Raw genomic sequence first — 19,290 nt, forward strand, 5'->3', positions numbered from 1 at the left:
GTCATCAGCACAGGTGGGAAATTTACTGTCACCTGGGGTTCTGAAATGTCTGACGCTGTTTCGCTCAGACATTACTTCCTTTTTCTCAAAACAAGAAATCAATACATGTTTGGAACATGGAAACCTCCCATTCTTAGAAACCGCACTTCGTAATACGAGTCGTATGTCATGGCAATGAACATGGAATAAACGCAACGGTGGTTTCTTACTTCCGGGTTTCATCAAAAAACGTGGTAGTTATTTAATTATTATTTCATTGAAATTCACCCAAAACAAGGATGAAAACCACTGATTTTATAAGGGCTACAAAGAAAAAGAAGAAAAGGAAAAACTGGCGAAACCTTCATCGACTGTTGAAACAAGGAAACCTCTCCCCAGGACCAGTGTGCATGAGGGGGTAACTAGGTCAGGCAGGAAAATACATTCTCCTACCCCAATGGTGTGTTTTTATGGGACACCATTTCTGTCCTGGATGGAGCTCGTAAATGGAGCTCAACTGACCTTTGCCAGGTGTTGATTTTAGTCCTGGCAAGGTGTCACAGTCACACTCCAAACTAGCAAAGCCAGTGAGGTGTGTCGATTTAGTCTCCGACAACCCGACCATGCGGCAGGTACATGTTACCAGTGGCAGTCTCAAAAGACTGACCTGACCCAGAAGGTGAGGGTGAGAGAAGGGAGGGAAGGGGGAGGGGAGAAGGGGGGACGGGGGAGGGGAGAGGGGGGGGAAGGGGGAGGGGAGAGGGGGAGGGAAGGGGGAGAGAAGGGAGGGAAGGGGGAGAGAAGGGAGGGAAGGGGGAGTGAAGGGAGGGAAGGGAAGGGGGAAGAGTAGGAGAGAGGGGGGGGGAGGAAGGGAAAAGAGGGGAAGGGTAAGAGGCAAGGCCTATACAAAAAGCATGAGGAACATTTAAACATTGCACCATGTATAGTCATTCGACATGGTAAATCAATCAAAAGTGAATGGATTTTCACGAAATTTGTTTTCACCGAGGGTTTGTCTGTCATAGCGACTACTGGAAATGAAAACAGAAATCAAATCAGAGTTAAAATGAGGTTGTGATGCCGTTCAAAGCAAAAAATATGCTTTCCTTGACAAAGTGATATAATGAGATTTCTTAGCCACGCATGTACAATCTTTAAATAATCCAACAGCTTATAACTTCAAGCATGTGATGATTCACACTACTTTAAACAAAAATCATTTTCATACCTTCATGAGCACAAAACGGCACGGCCTAGCAGTGGCCAAGGCCTACAACATGCACCTTGTAAGATATCACCATGACAGAAATTAATCAAAACTGAACGGACTTTCACAGAACTAGTTTTTCTACACCGGCTCTTAATCAAAGGGAGGCGCAAAGCGCCCCTCCTGTATATAAGGGATCATTTCCCTGTTTGCAACTTTAACATGGGGACTGAAAATATGTGTCTCGGCTTCTACTGGATGAAATCGACTGCAAATTTCAGAAGTAAATGCTTTATACGTTGAGCTAATATGTTCCAAATTTCAGCAACGTTCATTCATGCATTATTGAGTTATATTGATATAAGGGACATTTAAATAATCTCGTGTGCATGCTGGACTACCCTTGTGTTCTGAGGAGGAACCAAGTAATGCTCTAGAAAAGTTCATATAAAGGGACGCCCGACATCTGGCAAATAAAATACATTTACTACTTCATGCAGCTGTCTGAATCAAATTGGCGCCTCTTTATATGAACTTTTCTAGAGCATTACTTGGTTCCTCCTAAGAACACAAGGGTAGTCCAGCATGCACACGAGATTATTTAAATGTCCCTTATTTTGTATTGTTCGGAATTTTCTACAAGTTATGGAATGTCCCTTCTTTTCTATACTTTCCCACATGGCACATTCCATATAAAGGTGCCTTTTCTATGCCCCTGGCATTTTACCCAAAAAGCTACTTTGGCGACTCCCATAAATGAAAACAAAAATTGAATTGGAGTTAAAATGAGGGTGTGACGCCATCAGGAAGAAAAACTACATTTTTCACTGAATGAAATGCTCCACAAAGTTATCTAACGTGATTTCTGCAAAAGTGATGGATACATCGATTCGTAGATGTGAAGATCAGACATTCGATGATGAGTGAGGAAAGGGGGAAAAAAAACGCCGAGCACTTAATCATGCAGAAACCGTTGCTGACTGTTTCAAGGCAAGCCATTTTGAGCAGGCCGAACAGGCTGAAGACCTCTGCGAGGGACAGCGGGCTGGCCAAGGATGAAGCCTGTTTTTATCTTAATTAAATAAGCTGTTTAATGATTATCAAAAGGGGTGTTTTAACAAACCCAAACACCCAGTTTTCATTCATGCACTCCTTTAAGAGTTCGATAAGTATGCATGCAAAGTTTGGGGCCACTAGGTTTCATGGTTTTGGAGTTATGGGGGGGACGCACACACATGCACGCACACACACACACACACACACACTATGTAACTGTTGGTTTTTTTGTACTTTACCAAAATTACTTTTGAAGTTTAAACCTAAGCAAATTCACAAAAGCAACAGTTCCACAAAATCTCTAAATTCTGAAACAAGGGTATCAATGACAGTATATGAACACGTTTAGACATATCAAGCACGTGATGATCGATTTGATGGAGCAGAGCACTTGAGGCATTTGCATCTCAAATGAAGCAGTGTTTGGTTAACCTGACGGTACAGTGAGCAGTAGAGGCAATTGTAACGACGTTAAAATGAAGCAGTAGTAAAAATAAACGTTGTAAGTTCCATGTCGCGCAGTGATGACAAGAACAAGAAACCGTGCTTTGTTTAGCGTACCTGCACAAAACATACCTTTTTGGATTTCAGTCAGCCCCGCCATTGGGAGCACTGCCTTGCACCTTGCTGCTGGAAATCATTGACGGAATGAAAATCCTGGAAGGAGGCCACAAGTCTTGTACAAACAGCGTGCCCGAACCAACTATATTGAGTTGGTCCCGCTTGAAGCCCAGGTGCTGATGAGCACCGAGCCTCCGAGAGAATACCTGTTTACCCTTCCCCGAGCATGACGTCACAATGATGCAATTACACCAGAAACCAACGAAGAAGAAGCTTCTAAGTGGGCAAAGATTCTAATTCTGATGTGCCATACAGCTTCCTGAGCAGGGTTATACATGGTGGTTTGCCATTGCCTTCCCAGCAGTAGTTAGAAAAGGAATTTGGAATTTGTCCATGGTGCCGGAGATAGCTCACCTACTCTAGGGATCTTTAACGTCCACCAACTAATGCTAGCAGACAGTACGTCCAGTTTTCTGTCCATCGATGAATCCACCCTGCATGTGAAACACCAGGATGGCAGTTTATAGCAGGTTTGGGATGAAAATCCAGGATTGACAGCTTAGAGGTGAGTTTGGGTACATCCAGCCAACCCTGTTCAAAACTGGCCTTGCATTATAGGGTGGACATATTACTTGTCTGGACTTGCAAGGTTTGCAGTTGGGACTGTCATTGGCAAAACATGATATGCCAGAAACGGCTAAACTAGGGAAGTGCTGTGCAACTGTTGTGGCATCGGTTGCTTTTGTAGAAGGTACCGGTCCATCTAGATTTGGGGAAACATGAAAAATCTTCAGACACACCGTACCTCGAAGTCGTCATATCAACAAAGTTTATTCCGATACACTTGAAGCAGAACTCATCTCACCATCAGAGATGCCATCGTGGTATCGGAAGCCATCTTTTCCATCTGGTTTCTAGGGAATTCCAACCTGAAATCAAAGTGTGACAGTCACAGAGTGTGTGTGTGTGTGTGTGTGTGTGTGTGTGTGTGTGTGTGTGTGTGTGTGTGTGTGTGTGTGTGTGTGTGAATCAATTTCTGCCGATGGAGCAAATACAGCTCGTTTCACCCATCCTCTGCCCCTCCACAATCCATCTCCTCCTCCTTTCCCCCTGGGTATAATAAGCCCCAAAATCCCTCCCGAGCCATCATCTTGCGTCTCCCTGTTCCCTGATCCTGCCCAGGTAAGGTTGTACCGCATACGGAATAGCACTTGGAGTACTTGATTGTGTGGGAAATCGTGTTGTTGGGATTTAAGGAACTTTACAGGAAATTCCTGATTTGAACTGGGCAGTGACTGTAGAATCGGAAAGGAAGGATCATGTTGCGGGTCTTTTTGGGGGGGGGGGGGGGGGTATGTGCTGATGGACCAATGGAAAAGAAGATTGCTCAACAAATATCTTTGTGTGTTGTGTAGCCAAAGGTTCTGGAAAAATTTGATTTTCTTTAATGAAATTGAAAAGATCAATGACAGAGGAATCTTGAAGACAAGAGCAAAGCTCAAAATGGAAATCTCAACAAATATTGATGTTGTTTACAGATAAGAACTGACTCTGTGTTGGAAAAGTAAATACATCAGGAATGGATGTTTATTGAAGAAAAGCTTTAATTTCTACTTTGGAGAGTAGAGGAGGGTTGACAGGGTAACTAAGAGGTGTGAGCAACCACCTGTTGGATGTAAGACCTGGGTTCGAAATCCCGACCCAGCTCGACCCAGCGTCCTGGTGTTTCACCTGCAGTGTGATGCATCAGTGTGCGCTCCGTCCCTCGGATGGACGTTAAGATGGAGGACCAGTCTGCAAGCACCGGTCGTTGTTGAACGTTGAAGATCCCACGTCTTTCGCAAAGAGTCGGCGAGTTATCTCCGACTGCCTGAACAAATTACAACTTCCTGCCCCAATTGACTGCTGGGAAGAAAATGGCAACCAACAAAGCATAATCCTTGCCAGGAGACCGTTGGGCAGCACCGACGCTCCTTAAAGAATATGGTAGACATTGATGATGATGAGTAGAGTGTGAGAACAGAGAGTGTGTGTGGTGATGGGAGAAGGGGGAAAGAACAGAGATCGTACAATAATTTTTTTTCTTGAACAATGCTTCGATTAGGGAGTGGAAGTGGGAAAAAAAGGGGGGGAGGAGAAAGGGGCTCGGGGGGAAGAACAGCTGAGAAAATGACTTCTCTCGACGAGGAAAAATGTGAAACTGAGCCCTGCGTTCTAAATTAGACATCGTCTCAACATGATGTCCTGCTCCGTCCACATTCTTCCCACTCTGTTGAAATTCTGTATAATTCGATTTCGCCATTCCCCCAATCAATCCCCCAATCAATCCCCCAATCAATCCCCCATTTCAGGGAAATTGATGCAGGTGGGGTTTCCAAACAGTTGAAATGTTTTCTTGTGGCACTTATTTGGTCACGATTCCTTCTGCCATCTCCAAAACGAATCCTCATTTGCTTTTCATCTCTTCTTTTCTAAACCTCTTCAATAACACATCTCGACACCTCTTTCCTCCTGGATGTGCATTCCTCCATTGTAAAGGGATTTCCCTTTAATTTAGCGAATTTGTTCAAAGTCACAAATGTTTACAACATCCGTTGATTGGACATCCTGCCTTGGTCCCACTGTGGTACGACCAGCGACTAAGCCAGATCCCAGGACTCGCTTACAATAGCCGGACATGCGAGTCTTAAAAACAAAAATAAATCCGACAACCTTCAAAAAAAAACTCCCACAGAACAGTTTCATCGAAGGTTGTTTCTTCTACCCAGCAACAGGGAGTCTCGAAGGACATTGCCAACAGCACAGTATTTCCCAGGACAGTTGGAATTTCTTCAAGACTTCAATACACAAGGTATCCTATTTTGATGAAGTAAGCTTGGGATAAATAAATAAATAAATCCACAAAGGAGTTTGGGAAAAGTGGAGAGTCACTTTTGCAGTTGTTCCAGAAAAGTGGTGTGCCCTGTAAGATTCTGTTCTGGTGCGTCAACTGACGAGCAACGACAGCTGTGTCTAAAACCCGCGTGGCCTTGTGTGGCTCGGGAATGCTAGAACATGTCCAGGGAATATTTTTAAGAAGTCTCAAGTGACGAGCATCTCTTCTCGGCGTGTTGCAGTGTCGGATGAGCTCTTGGCTCTGGCCTCCTGCCACGGATGGTGTTCGGTCTCATTGGTTTTGGCGTCCATAATCAGCGCTTCTATGTTCTTTCTCATTTATAAAATTCCTAATCAAGAGCTATGGGCAGTCTCGTTAACTCTTCTGATGCGCAAGAAGTTTGAGAACAGGAATTCAAGGCACTGGACAAAAAGCTGGCAGAAAAGTTCAGCTTAATCTAAATATCTATAAAGCTCAGTTGACTTTTTGTTCCACCAAATAACAGCGAAACGGAGTTGAGTAAAAGGGTGAAAATTCTACAGATGCTGTGATAAATAACTACCTCTGTCGGTTTGAATGTTTGAAAGAGAATAGACGTCTGGATCAATTTTTGAATCTTTATATATAAACCGAGTTGTCTGTGTGTGTGTCCAGTTTTTGTGTCCGCGTTTTATTCAGGGATGGCTGAACGGATATTCATCAAACTTTCAGAGGTTCATCAGTGAGTGCCTGGGAGTGTTTTAGGCAATATATATATATATATATTTGAAGAAAAAAAAAGTTCATTTTTTTGGAGTTAAAAAAAAAAATTAATCGCTCGATAGTGCCGAAACCTTTTAAAAATTAATGACAGTTATATACAAGTACACATTCGCATAAATAAATACAAAATAATCACCAGACATTTGAATACAAATAAATCAAACAATTCCGGAAGTGTACAAAGTTGGTAGTATGGCTTCTTCTTCTTCCTGATTGGCAACAACTTAACCCAGAAACGTGATGAACGCCACATTCACCCACCAGCATATATATAAACCCCCTTCCTCTCCTGCATCCCTTCCCCCCTCCCCTCCTCCCCTCACCCCCTCCAACCCCCCTCTCCTCCTCTCCCCGCCCGGCAATGCCAGGTATTTCTGCTGGTGAATACATAAATCAGTAGGATATGCACTTTGAAGAGTTCACATCATGTTCCTGTTACACAACATTATCATCCTAATATGTCGACACAACAAGCGTGTGACTTTCTCTTCTACCCCATTTTGGACTCATCAAATTCATGGAACCTCAGAGGGCAGAAGTGGAAATTATAGACCAGGAAGGGTCCATCTGAGCGTGTAGAGGTTCACCCAAGTGGAAACCCATTCATTATACAATTTTGGATTTCCACTTTGTCACTTACGTTTGTGGGAACTTTCAAAGGATCCTTTAACTTTGAGAACCCCTGGCCTTCATCAGCATGGATCAAGATTGAACTGGCAAGCTGTACCATATGACATAACTATCAAACAGTACCTCTTCACCGGAATGGTGACCATGAACCCTCGTCTCACAGCGGCATTTGCAGCGAAGGTTCTCACTAATAGGAGGTGCTTAAGGGCCCAAGCACCCAAATCTCTCACTTAAGGCACCCGTCCCGACCATTCTCCCGTCACTCTGGAAGAATCGCCAAACAAACCCAACTATACATTTTCATGGTCAGCCGCTGGAAGACTCCACTTGGCCGACCATTTAGCAAAGATGGCTTCCAAAGCCAGTTGCAGATTGGACGTTGTCCGACATTCCAAAAAATCAGAACAACTCGGTCAATAAGGCATTTGATTGAAGCTCAATGGAGTATTGCTTTCCATTGTGGGCTGGCACCCCAGTATCAAACCAGTTTTCTCTGGAATGTAGGACACTTATTGGAATATTTCGCAATGACTCCGAAGCACATGGTTTGCTGCTCCCATGTTGCAGGCATTTGGTGGCCTCTTTTTTTTCTTTCTTTCTTGAAACCACCTCCGGTTTCTGTCCCCTTGCTCTCTCGGCTCTCGGACCCTACCCATCAATTCCAGGATGTATGTACGGTACTTGTTCTTACAGTAAACCTCTCTTTGTTAAACTCTCAAAATCCCGGCTGACGGTACAACTCGACTCCTTGATTCCTCGCTTCTCCCATCTATGGAACCACCTTCCAAACACTGCTCTATATCCCACTCTTCCCTCCAGGGCTTCAAAAGCAGGTTGTGCATTGCAATCTCATGTCAATCTCCATCATTACCCACAACCTTTATTACCCCATTAACCCTTCCTTAACCAACACTTTAACTTTCCTCCTCTCTCTTTTCCTGTTCTTTCAGTGCCTTGCTTATTGTGTCCAAGAAATGTTATTCTTGACCTACTGTCGCTTCGTAGTTAGGTGAACTTCCAGATCCAGACTTTTAATATGATAGCCACATCAGCCTTTTCTCCATCGGTCTGACTTCATTTAACAAGATGATAACCACATCATCGTAAGGTAATCAAACTCGATAGAATATTACCTTTTATAACGATGCTGGTACAACAACAGAACACCAGCAGTATTCCTCATATATTTCTGTTCTTGAAGCCTGTTTGGAGATGTTAGTTGTGGGTTGTTCGTGAGCTCACCGCAGAAGGCCCAGGTTTCTGAGAGATTGCTTTTCGTGATTTTTAATGAATATCTAAGCGTCAGCTGACGTTTGTTTCGTTTTTGATGTCGTAGGGCCCAAGACAAGAAGACACCATGGCGGAGTGAGTTTCTGATCGCAATATGTTTTACAATGTTGTCGCTTATACTTTGCAAATCTGAGGACACTCAAAAATAAGGAAGCGTATTATTGAAATGTTTTGAATATTCTGTTCAAAGGGTGGAAAAATACTTTTCTATCCTAAGTATGACCAGTTACAGCTAAATTGTTACTCTAGGGTTGTTATGGATCCCAGAGTGAGGCATTAAATGTTTAATCTTGGTGTCCGTGGTGTGCCCCCCCCCCTACCCCGTGTTTTGAAGATTTTTTTCATTACCTAATATTTTCTTAATTATTTAATTATTCAATTACGGTATTTGATTTTCCCCCCAATTTTTAATTATCTTATTTTAAATTATTTAATTTTTCATTTATTTATTTTTTCAATTATTTCGTTATTATTAAATTATTTAATTTTCCTTTTCAATTATTAAATTATTTATTTCCCCCCAATTTTCAATTATTTCGATTGTTTAATTATTAAATTTGCAATTATTTAATTTTCCCAAATTTCAATTATATTTTTGAACAATTTCCAATTATTTAAATCTTTTCAATTGCTTAATTTTTCCATTATTTTATTTTAATTAGTCTTGGTTTCCGTGGTGTCCCTGCGTTTGAGATATTTTTCATGATTTAATTTTTATTAATTATTTAATTATTCAATTACGGTTTCAAAATATTACACCCCCAATTTTCAATTATTTTTTTCTTCCGATTTTCAATTATTTAATTTTTCATTTATTTATTGTTTCAATTATTTTGTTATTTTAAAATGATTTAATTTTCATTTTGTAAGTATTAACTTATTTATTTCCCCATAATTTTCAATTATTTCGATTGTTTAATTGTTAAACTTGCAATTATTTTATTTATGGGATTATTTAAGTTTTAATTATTCAGTTATTTAATTTTTTCCAATTTTCAATTCTTTTCTTTTCTTCAATTATTTAAATATTTTAAATTACTTAATTTTTCCATTATTTTATATTTAATTAGTTTTGGTGTCGGTGGTGTCCTGGTTTTTGGAAGAAGAAAATACCCGTTTGTTTTCATTATGAGTTTGGCAAATATTATGAGTTTGCTATACCGGGAACGATCAGCGATCTTCGATCACATCTCTCTCGTTTAAATAGTAAATGACAACTCATGTTCGGTCAAGCATCAACAATCATATCAATATCAAAATGTCTTCCTTGAGCTCTTCCCATATTTCTATGATATATTTATTTTTATATACAGCCAATGTTCCAACGAAGAAATAAGAAAATATAATTCTGACTATACCTTTAAAATACAGATTACATAACCATGACACACACCCACTGCCAAAAATGATTTTCTTAGTAAGAAATGTATTTCTCAAGGGTAAGAAAAGTTTTCTTGAAAAAAGAAAACAATGAAAAAATGTTTCTTGTTGTTATTATCTCATGATTTTCTTTTTTCAAGAAAACTTTTCTTATTTTACGAAACACATTTCTTCCTAAGAAAATTATTTTTGGCAGTTAAGGGATCTCCACAAGTCATGATCATGGACCCAAAGTTGGGTGCGGAGATGATTTAAAGCTAAAGGTGCATCCGAGGTGTTATGGTTTTAAAAATCAAAACTTTTATACAATCAAGTGATTTAATGATATGAACCATATTTTTGGCCCTCGACATGAGCTCTAACACCTGCCCCGCCTATCTCTGTTTCAGCGTTGAAGTGAGTTTGTCATGGGCCTGCTGGGCTGCTCGAGCTACCTCACGTGGACCTTCCCACCTTCACACCTTCCCACCCCCAAAACCACCACCTTCTCAAACTGTTTGTCAGCTCTCTAAATCCGATACACTCATACTAATACCGATTTCATTTTGCTTTGCAGAAAAAGTCCAAAGTGACGGCCTCACGGAGGATGCATCTCAAGGTAAACGCTGCACGACAATCACTGACCAGCAACGGCTACGTTTTCCCATTTCTAGAGCCACATTGTGCTGGCTTTTTTTACAAATATTGTTCAGTATTCCAGGATGAACATCCATTTCCTGTGCCAAACCAAAAAGATACCTTGTGGAAAATGTTATCTCTCACTTTCCTTCCCACCCCGATCCTTGCGCGCCACAGAGCATGATTCTTCAGAAAGCTAAGGAGGAGTTGGACCAGGAAACGAGGCAGAAACAAGAAGACAAGCAGAACGCGTTGAGCGAGAGAGTTCCTCCATTGGAGCTTTCAGGAATGTCTATGCAAGACCTACAGGTCTTTTGTTTTCCTTCTGCACACAGAGACAAAACTGTAGAATGTTAGCCCCCTCCCCAGCCCCCCATAACCTCGCACCCCACCAAAAAAATCCCCGTCCCCCGGTATGTCACAAATATTCTTCCCCTCACTTTTCTTTTCCGAATTTACCCCCAATCCTGTGCCTCTAGCAAACGAGGGGTTAATTGAGTGTGAAATGGAAAAGAAAAATAAACGAGTTTCTTCCTTCAGGAGAAGTGCAAGCATCTCTACCACAACATCGACGTGGCTGATGAGGAACGTTACGACACTAACATGAAGGTCCACAAGCAAACCCTTGAGGTAACGACCCACCTGCCTCTTGCTGACTCCTCGTGCTTCGTCAGTACCTTTCCACTATTACCGTCGGTCATGCATCACCATTTTGCTCAAAATGGACACACAACTGTTGCCTTCTTCTTAAATCATTATTCAGCATGAGATAGTTCTTAATGGGTCAAAGAAAAAGGACCTGTTGCTTTAACAATGTCAAGATGATGTGAATTTGTAAATCATTTAATTACTTTTTTTTTAAACAAACAAAAAAACATATATATATATATACATGGACAATGTATACATGGACTTCCATGGACATCCTGCATGTACAATAATTTCCCATTCTTTCCACAAACAGTTGTTTGGGCCATGGCTACCATTTAGGAATGTAGCATTGCCAAATGAGCTTCCTGGGCAATGAAATGCACTGGGTAGTTTGCCATTGCATTCCCTATGAGGTTGGGAATTGAAGGTGCCAATCGTCAGACACTGTTGAATCAATTCAGAAACCACACATTCTTTGCCTTAATATAATAATGTTGCGTCAGAGGTCCGGCGAACGCAGATGCTCTGTGTCAAAAGTCTAAAGACGTCCGCGAATGACCGAAACGATGTTTGAATATACAGTGTTCAGAATTAACAACTTATGAGCCCCCAAGGATTGTTCGATAAATAACCCGAATTTGGCAAGTGTTCACATGCGAAGGCGGGAAGGCGAGAAAACGTTTCTTATAACTGAAATGGTTTATTAAAATACACATTGGGAATAACGAAGAACAGGACGATAGATAACGGAACAGATCTGGAGGTCAACAGACACAGATAGGGAAGAAAAAGGGAAGCGCACACACTTAAGTATAAGAAAACTATACCTTACTAGGGCGCCAACAATACCAGATTCAAACCAAACAACGGGGATCACAGGTGACGACTAGAGTGGGCCGGAGTTGGTCGTGGTTGCAGGACAACGATGACATGCAGGTTTGTGAGGCACAGGGTGAAGTGTGGCTCTGGCTGGGAGTAATGAGGGGTAATGCATTTGTAATTGAAGCGGTCCTTCTCTTGGGGAGCAAGGGAGCAGAGAGAAGGAGAGAGCTCAGATATCTTCAGCCGCATGTGCGGACATGGCTTTCACCTCCTCTGGGATCGCCTTCATGCAGGCGGCTCATCCCGCAATTGGCCGCCCATTGCCTGTAAGGGGCGCAATCTTTTGGGCCGCCCCGCAATGCGGGGCAGCCCCTCGTCAAAGTGTTCTGCCCTCAACTAGGGCCCTCTGCAGCTCACTGCACTGCCATGGCCTGCTGTATTTGGCCAAACAGCTCATGATTATGTCCATTTATCAGGTGAAGCACTTGTCATGTCCTTTTGCGCTCAGGTCCTCCACCGAACAACCTCACCTGTACAGGTGGTTTTATACAATTCAACCTCACCCTATTCTTTTCTAAGGTTCCAGTCACTGGTCCATCAGTGCACATATTACATATGGCTTACCTCTGACAGATCCCTAATACAGGCGTAATTCTACCCTACTCGAACACACGGACGAAGCTATTCTTAGCACATACTAAACCTCCCTTCCCTGTTACAATAATACGAGTTCCCTAAAAAGGAATTTCGATGCAGGAGAAGGCCATTGGGTCCGTTGAAGCATGCGCTAGTATTGCCAACCTATGGTTGTTTTTCCGTGCTGTATCCATTTTAAATACTCAGCCTCAAGCAAGTAAGCAGTGTGAAGAATCAGCTCTTCGTTTGCAAAAGAAGTCCACAAATAGCCTGAAAAATGGCGCAGCTTTATTAATAACCAACTTATACGGATCCGGAGGAGACCGACGTCTACAGCAATCTACAGCAAGAACATGCCACGTCAAGCCTTCCTGAAAACACATTGATTCCCAGTCCATTTATATAGGGACACGTTTTATCAGGAAATCTCCGAGGGAACAAACAACACTGGGGGAGGTTCCTCCCACCGTTATCATTCGGGGGAGTCAGCCCGTCCTTATCAATTGTTTTTCTGGGCTCCGAGAAAACAGAACTGTAACTCACAAAGAGAAGAGTGTATGCTTAGCCAAACAAACCCATATATTTTATGGGTTTGTGTACATGAGTAATCCAAAGCATGTTTATACAGAGTCATGCGTTTGCTGAGATTAAAACAAAATATATATAGTTAACGATAGGTTCATGTCATTCTACTTGCATTACGCTAAAACAAGCGCATGTGGGCGTGGTTTTACGACCAGCCTCGAAAAAAGCACACGTATACAACCCGTTCAGCATGACCTCACTCCAAGCCCCTCCTCATCCAAAACCAAAACGAAGCAAAAACCCTTTATCCACTTTATGAAACAGCACTTTTAGACATCATACAAATCACAACACATTAGCACCCAACGTCTATAACTGAACTTTAGGCAATAACAAATCTACTACTTGACATTCCTTCCTCTTGTCTCGTCGAGACAAAGTATCTTAAGAGACAACGTGCCACATCGGGCTTTATTGAAAAATAATTGTGTAATGCGGGTATTGAAAAAATAATTGTGTAATGCGGGTATCTCCCAAGGGCATATCGTGCGCCCAAAGCGCCTCGCCCGTGCATTTGGCGAACGTGTCGTGTGGTGCGTGCTTGGAGCCTGAGGGCTCAAAACATGAAAGTTCATTAACGTTTCGGATCCACAACGAAGACGTCTGGTCCAGATGAGGTTCTGCTCCGCCAGAGGGTGCATCACTTCCCCTGCGGAACTGGCTCCCCCCACCCTTTGCAGACGCAGTCCTTGCAGATCTTCGAAGTTAATCAACGGTCATGCCCATGAGGTCCCTCACGTGTTGCTGTTCTGGGGAATACAAAATGTCGTCAGTATCTTGTGTCTCAATTTCCTGGTCAGGGTACAGAGCGTAAAAATCCGAATCCGAATCACTTGAAGCAAAGAGATCCGCAACATGTGGATCAAAGAGATCCGAAACATTTGGATCAAAGAGATCCGAAACATTTGAAGAAAAGAGAGGGACTTCCTTTATGTCAAAGTCTCCCATGGGCGCCTGGTCGGCTTGCGGGTCTAGGACATCCGCGTCGGGTCCCTCAACCGCCAGACCCAGTGTCGCAATCAGATCCATAGTTGGGTCAGAAGGGGGCGTGCAGCTGTCAGCTTGTAATACATAAGCAGCGTTAGCCAGTACACGCAAGGGGTTTATAGCACAAGTATCACAGTCATCACATACACCGTTACAGGCAGCAGCCAGTTCCCACATGGGATCCACACAAGTATCACAGTTGCCACAAAATTCAATGCAATTTTCTGGAGCGCCGGTCGCAACTGCCTTGTTGAAGGACCCGTTCAGGTCGACGGCCTCTGTGGTCAGAGCCATAGTTGTTGTCGGCGGCTTCTTCACTTTCCATCCTGTAAAATACTTTCTCATACAGAGGAGGACTAGAGATTTCATTAGTGCCCCCCAAATTACTACCCCGATTATCACAGCCAGTGCGGTCAATAACCACTTCACTATGGTGCCCGTCCATCCCTGGAACCAGTCAGTGAGCCAGCTAAATGTATAAGAATTTTCGCGCGCGATCCGATCGATCGTCAGGGCGTGGCTAGTTTCCCTTAGTCTCACTATTGCGGCTGACACTCCTTCAGATGGATCGGGTATGTAAGTGCAACATTTTCCCTCTATAATTCCGCATACCCCTCCTTTCTCTGCCAGGAGCATGTCCAAAGCCACCCGATTCTGCATCACCATTGTACGCATGTGAATTACCGTGTCCAATAGTATGTCATGAGCCGTAGCGGTGTCGTTTGCCACCTTTTCTAGGGCCAAAGCCAATTTGTCTATCCGGAAACTATCCATGACTGTGCCCGCTCCTGGGAAGAAGAAACCAAACACCTTTTCCCCTAGGCTCCCGTGTAGTTTAGTGGTTCCATCTTCGTTCATGACTGACCTCTTATAACGCCTGTCCAAGGACTTTGGGTCTAGCTCATCCAGTATCTCAACGTCAGGAAGGACTGAACCCAGATAACATGTGCCCCCCCAATTATTTGGTAAATAGGGGTAAGCCTTGTCGCCGCATATAAACATTGTCCCATGGGGTGGGACCAGGTGGGTGGATAAGCACTGGAGTCCCTTTACCACCCCATTAATCCTACTAACCCCCCTAGAGAATGTTATAGCCGTTATGTTGTGGTTGTGTTTATCTTGCAGTACTATTCGTAATGTAATCCCCGAGCTCCCTTGTCCCAGCTTCCCGGGGAGAGTGTAGGCGCATTCTGATTCTCCCATACGCAAGTGGCCGGAACCCTGGAGGCAGACCCTCCCTTTCTGTGGTTTGACCCAGACGGGGGCAGGCCTCTCGGCCACATGGGCAATCATTGACGGGCGATAATTAAATTGTCGATTGCAACTCTTGCCGTTGTCAACCCCTTCTCTTTCCAGCGTGGTGACTAAACATGGGGAATCGATAGGTTGTGAGCAGAGGTCATTGAGGGACAGAGGTAGCACTATCATGTGTATTCCTGTGGTGCCTGCTTGGGGAAAGCGCATGCACGACCAGCAGTGTGTCCTATTTTGAATTGTTGCCACCTCCCTGGCCACTTTCCAATATGTGTTTTCCCCCCTCTTTGGGGCCTTATCCTGGGGTTGTGGCGTGAGTATGTATTCGATGCATGGTATGTAGTTCCTTTCGCCACCGGCCGCGCCAGGGGTCCAGACGCTGCACCGGACCTGCATAGTCATGCCTTTCTCTAGGCGCGTGCGTGTTTGTAGCTTAAAATCAGGGGTTCCCCATTTGTATCCTGGTTGGGCCAAGGTCTTAATGCTAGCTTGCCCGTCTTCCCGGAACTCTCGTTGCTTTTGTAGTACCATGCCAACGCGTCCAGGCCCTGCCGACAGTGCTAGCCAATTTATGTTCACCCAATTTGTGTGCAGGGCTTTCTGTTCGAAACATGGTAGTGATACTCTTTGTCCCCATGTTACGGTGAGGTGTCGGGTTTCGTTTTCGCATCTATTGGAATCGGAGTTTCCCCTAGCTGCTGTCGCTATCAATAGTATTGTACCTATGATTAGGCCCATCCTTACTGTGTTCTGGGGGTGTGGTGTCTGGTGCTTGTATGGCCAACTTACAGTGCGTGGCGTGGATCCACGAAGTCTTGCCCTTGCAAAAGACTGCCGTTGGTGTAGTCAGCAACACCTGGACTGGTCCCTTCCACCTTGGTTCCAAGGCGTTCTTGCAGGTGAAGTGCTCCACGAACACCTGGTCTTTTTCCTCTGGTGGAACACCTGATCCACAAGTCTCCTGGGAGCGCCTGGTCTACAGGTCTCCAATTTCCTAATCCACTTTTTTTTCCCAGTGGATCCAATTTTATTCAATATTCAATTTTTAAATTCAATCCCATTTAATCCAGTCCAATTCAAATTAAATTCCATCCTTCTCTCAGCATCCCATTACCTGTTTCCAACATCAATAAAAATAAAATTATAAAATTAATAAAAAATCAATCATCTCAACTCTCAAATCGAATCAAAAAATAAAAATAAACGAAAATTACTTCAGCGAGAGTTTCCACTAGAATTAACACAAACAAACCACCTTTAACCTCCATTAACACAAACACAAACCACCATTAACCTCGATTAATACAAACAAACCACCATTAACCTCCGTGAACCTCCCCCTATTATTTATTTATTTTCACGAATAAACAAATAATAGAAATAACCTGGTCTACTTCCAATTTCAATTCTGGTCAGTTCTGGTGTCTGGTCACACACAATGTTTTCCTCACCCACTGTGATTCGCTCAAAATAGATTCTCACTGTTATGTCTGAAATTCGTCTCATGAAAACCCATTCAAGAGTCCGGTGTGACAGACAGCCAAACACATAGACACGCCGAAGACCCCAGGGTACCCATCAAACTAGCTTGTCCCCAGATCCACAACACAGCGAAACATGTAAATTTACTAAAATAATCACTTACTCATAACTAGCTGGATAACTAGCATAACTAGCTCAACACCTGGAACTCATAACTAATACTTACTTAAAATAATGTAATATCCCAATCTTCACCCTTTATGCAAATCGAAGCACCCCGGACAACCACAACCAATATCAACCACTGTAGCCGCCTTCCCCTCCAGGCAGCCACACACAGCCACATACATCTCCATCCACGTCACACAAGACAACAGCCAACGAGTGTGTCCACCACACAGAAACCTTTGGCAATGCAACAACCGAACTCCCAGACAACCAACAACAAAACCCAATCCATCTCCATGGCTCATCAAGCAGTTCCAACTTAATCCAGCTTCACATACCGATTTCCCCAAAAACTCGTGAAACTTCACCCCCATTCTGGAAAAACCCTAGACTAAACCCTGACACCCTAAATAACTTCAGACCCATCTCCAATCTACCCTTTCTGTCAAAAGTTTTGGAACGTGCTGTGGCCACTCAACTCAAACATCACCACTCTGCCAATAACCTGTATGAAACATCCCAATCCGGATTCTGCTCCAGCCACAGTACTGAAACTGCTCTCCTCAAAATCACCAGCGACCTTCTCTCTCCTCTGACGCCGGCAACCTCAACATTTTCATCCTCCTCACCTCAACGCCTCCTTTGACATCATCAATCACACCATCCTCCTCACCCTGTTTAGACCAGCTTGTGCCTATTAAACCCAAATCAGTTCACTCCCAAGCTTCACATGGACCACCTACAGCACTGCAAAGATGTCCTCTACTCCACCTACTACCCTCAAATTATCCACTCTGGCTCCGGAATCCCAAAAGCACTCTTCTCTACAATAAACAAACTAAATAAACAACCTTTACAACGTGAACAAACTCCTCAGCTCCCTGGATACCACCACCTTGCTCCACACACCTGTTGGTGCACACCTGTGCACTCACACCTGGTGCCACCTGCACCCTCCTTCCTTCCTGGACCATTCATCCAAAGCAAAATTGACAGCATCTACAACAGCTTAATCACCACAATTCACTCCCCCTTAAGGTGTCCCCCAAGGTTCAGTTCTTGGCCCCCTCCTCTTCGTCCTGTACCTATCCCCCCTTGGTCACTTAATCCGTCATGCACCATAGCCAATGCACCATGGTCTCCAATTCCACTGCTTCACCGATGACATCCAGCTTTTTCATCTCCACCAAATCGTGCTCCACCACCACCCACTCTATCCTGACAAACTGCCTAACTGAAATAAAATTCTAGCTTCAGATCAGCTTCCTCGAACTTAACTACGCTAAATCTGAATTAATCTTCATTCCCCCCAACATCGATGGTTTCCCAGTATCCACATCCGGAATCTTGGCATCATCATTGACCAAAACCCTCTCCTTTGAAAAATACACTAAACAGATCATAAAGACCTTAAACCTTAATCATAAAAACTGAAAAATGCTTCGCCATGGAATAGTCCACCACTCATGTAAATAATCATAAGAGTTCTGCGAAACATCTCCATCTTTAAAACTTAGCCAACCAAATTTAAACCACATGTTTTCCCCCCAAAAAACAAGTCACATTCTTTGTATATTGCCAACATTGTTCATCGTTTAAGTATCATCCAGACCTAAATTTTTATAAACCATCAACTTGTAGATGCATTTATTTATATCCCATTAACCCAAGAACTCTCAATTGCTTGGTTATATTTTAGTAATGTCATATATCCATATTTCTTTTCCAAATTGTTCCTGATATACACATTAATCCCATCTGTCTTCGTTTCCAGATGAACTCAAATCAGGAAATCAACACAAATCCTTATTACCTCCAATCAATTCAAAATTAAATCAAACCAATTCAAAACCAGATCGGATCAGCGATCAGAAATCACTTTTCCAATCAACACATTCCAAGCAACAATTCATTCAAAGACCAAGCTTAAAAACACAACTCTCATCTTACTGTGACAAATAAGCAACCAACCTACTTCACAAATAAAATAACTTTTAATAAATAATAATAAATAAATTAATAATAAAACCAAACCAAATAAATAAATACCAAACCAAATAAAATAAAACAGAAACCAAATAAATAATAAAATAACTTATCTAAAACAAATAACTTTTCATCACCCCTTTCTTCTCCACCGCCTCTTACACTTAAACAGATCATAATTACTCACTCATACACTATTGCCCATCACCCAGTTGCCCCAGACCCAAACACAGGTTTGAAATCCCAGTAGGTTGTTCTTCAATCCCAACCATCATGTGATCCCAACATCTCTCCATTTATTTCGTTCCTCATGGGGTTGGTGTTTTATGGCCTTTACCTCTTACCCAATCACACTGCACAT

General features: G+C 42.9%; 1 protein-coding gene and 1 long non-coding RNA gene across 2 annotated transcripts in view; one reads left to right on the forward strand and one right to left on the reverse strand.

Annotated features, from left to right (window-relative positions):
* Positions 1-4: 4 nt before the first annotated feature.
* LOC137438618 (uncharacterized) lies at positions 5-3,830 on the reverse strand. Its single transcript, XR_013621157.1, has 3 exons — positions 3,669-3,830; positions 2,819-3,566; positions 5-646 (listed from the first exon to the last, which is right to left on the reverse strand). It is a non-coding gene; the product is annotated as an uncharacterized LOC137438618 (long non-coding RNA).
* The window catches only part of LOC137438619 (troponin I, fast skeletal muscle), a 33,337-nt gene continuing 17,797 nt past the window's right edge, over positions 3,751-19,290 (forward strand). The window contains exons 1-5 of the mRNA XM_078767115.1: positions 3,751-3,985; positions 8,407-8,435; positions 10,130-10,338; positions 10,536-10,667; positions 10,899-10,988. Of these exons, the coding sequence (XP_078623241.1) occupies positions 10,327-10,338; positions 10,536-10,667; positions 10,899-10,988 (234 nt within the window). The 5' untranslated portion in view covers positions 3,751-3,985; positions 8,407-8,435; positions 10,130-10,326. The remainder of the gene's footprint in view (positions 3,986-8,406; positions 8,436-10,129; positions 10,339-10,535; positions 10,668-10,898; positions 10,989-19,290) is intronic.

Source organism: Myxine glutinosa, chromosome 13 (genome assembly GCF_964187855.1).
Source record: "Myxine glutinosa chromosome 13, kmMyxGlut1.1, whole genome shotgun sequence".
In the NCBI taxonomy this organism is placed as follows: Eukaryota; Metazoa; Chordata; class Myxini; order Myxiniformes; family Myxinidae; genus Myxine; species Myxine glutinosa.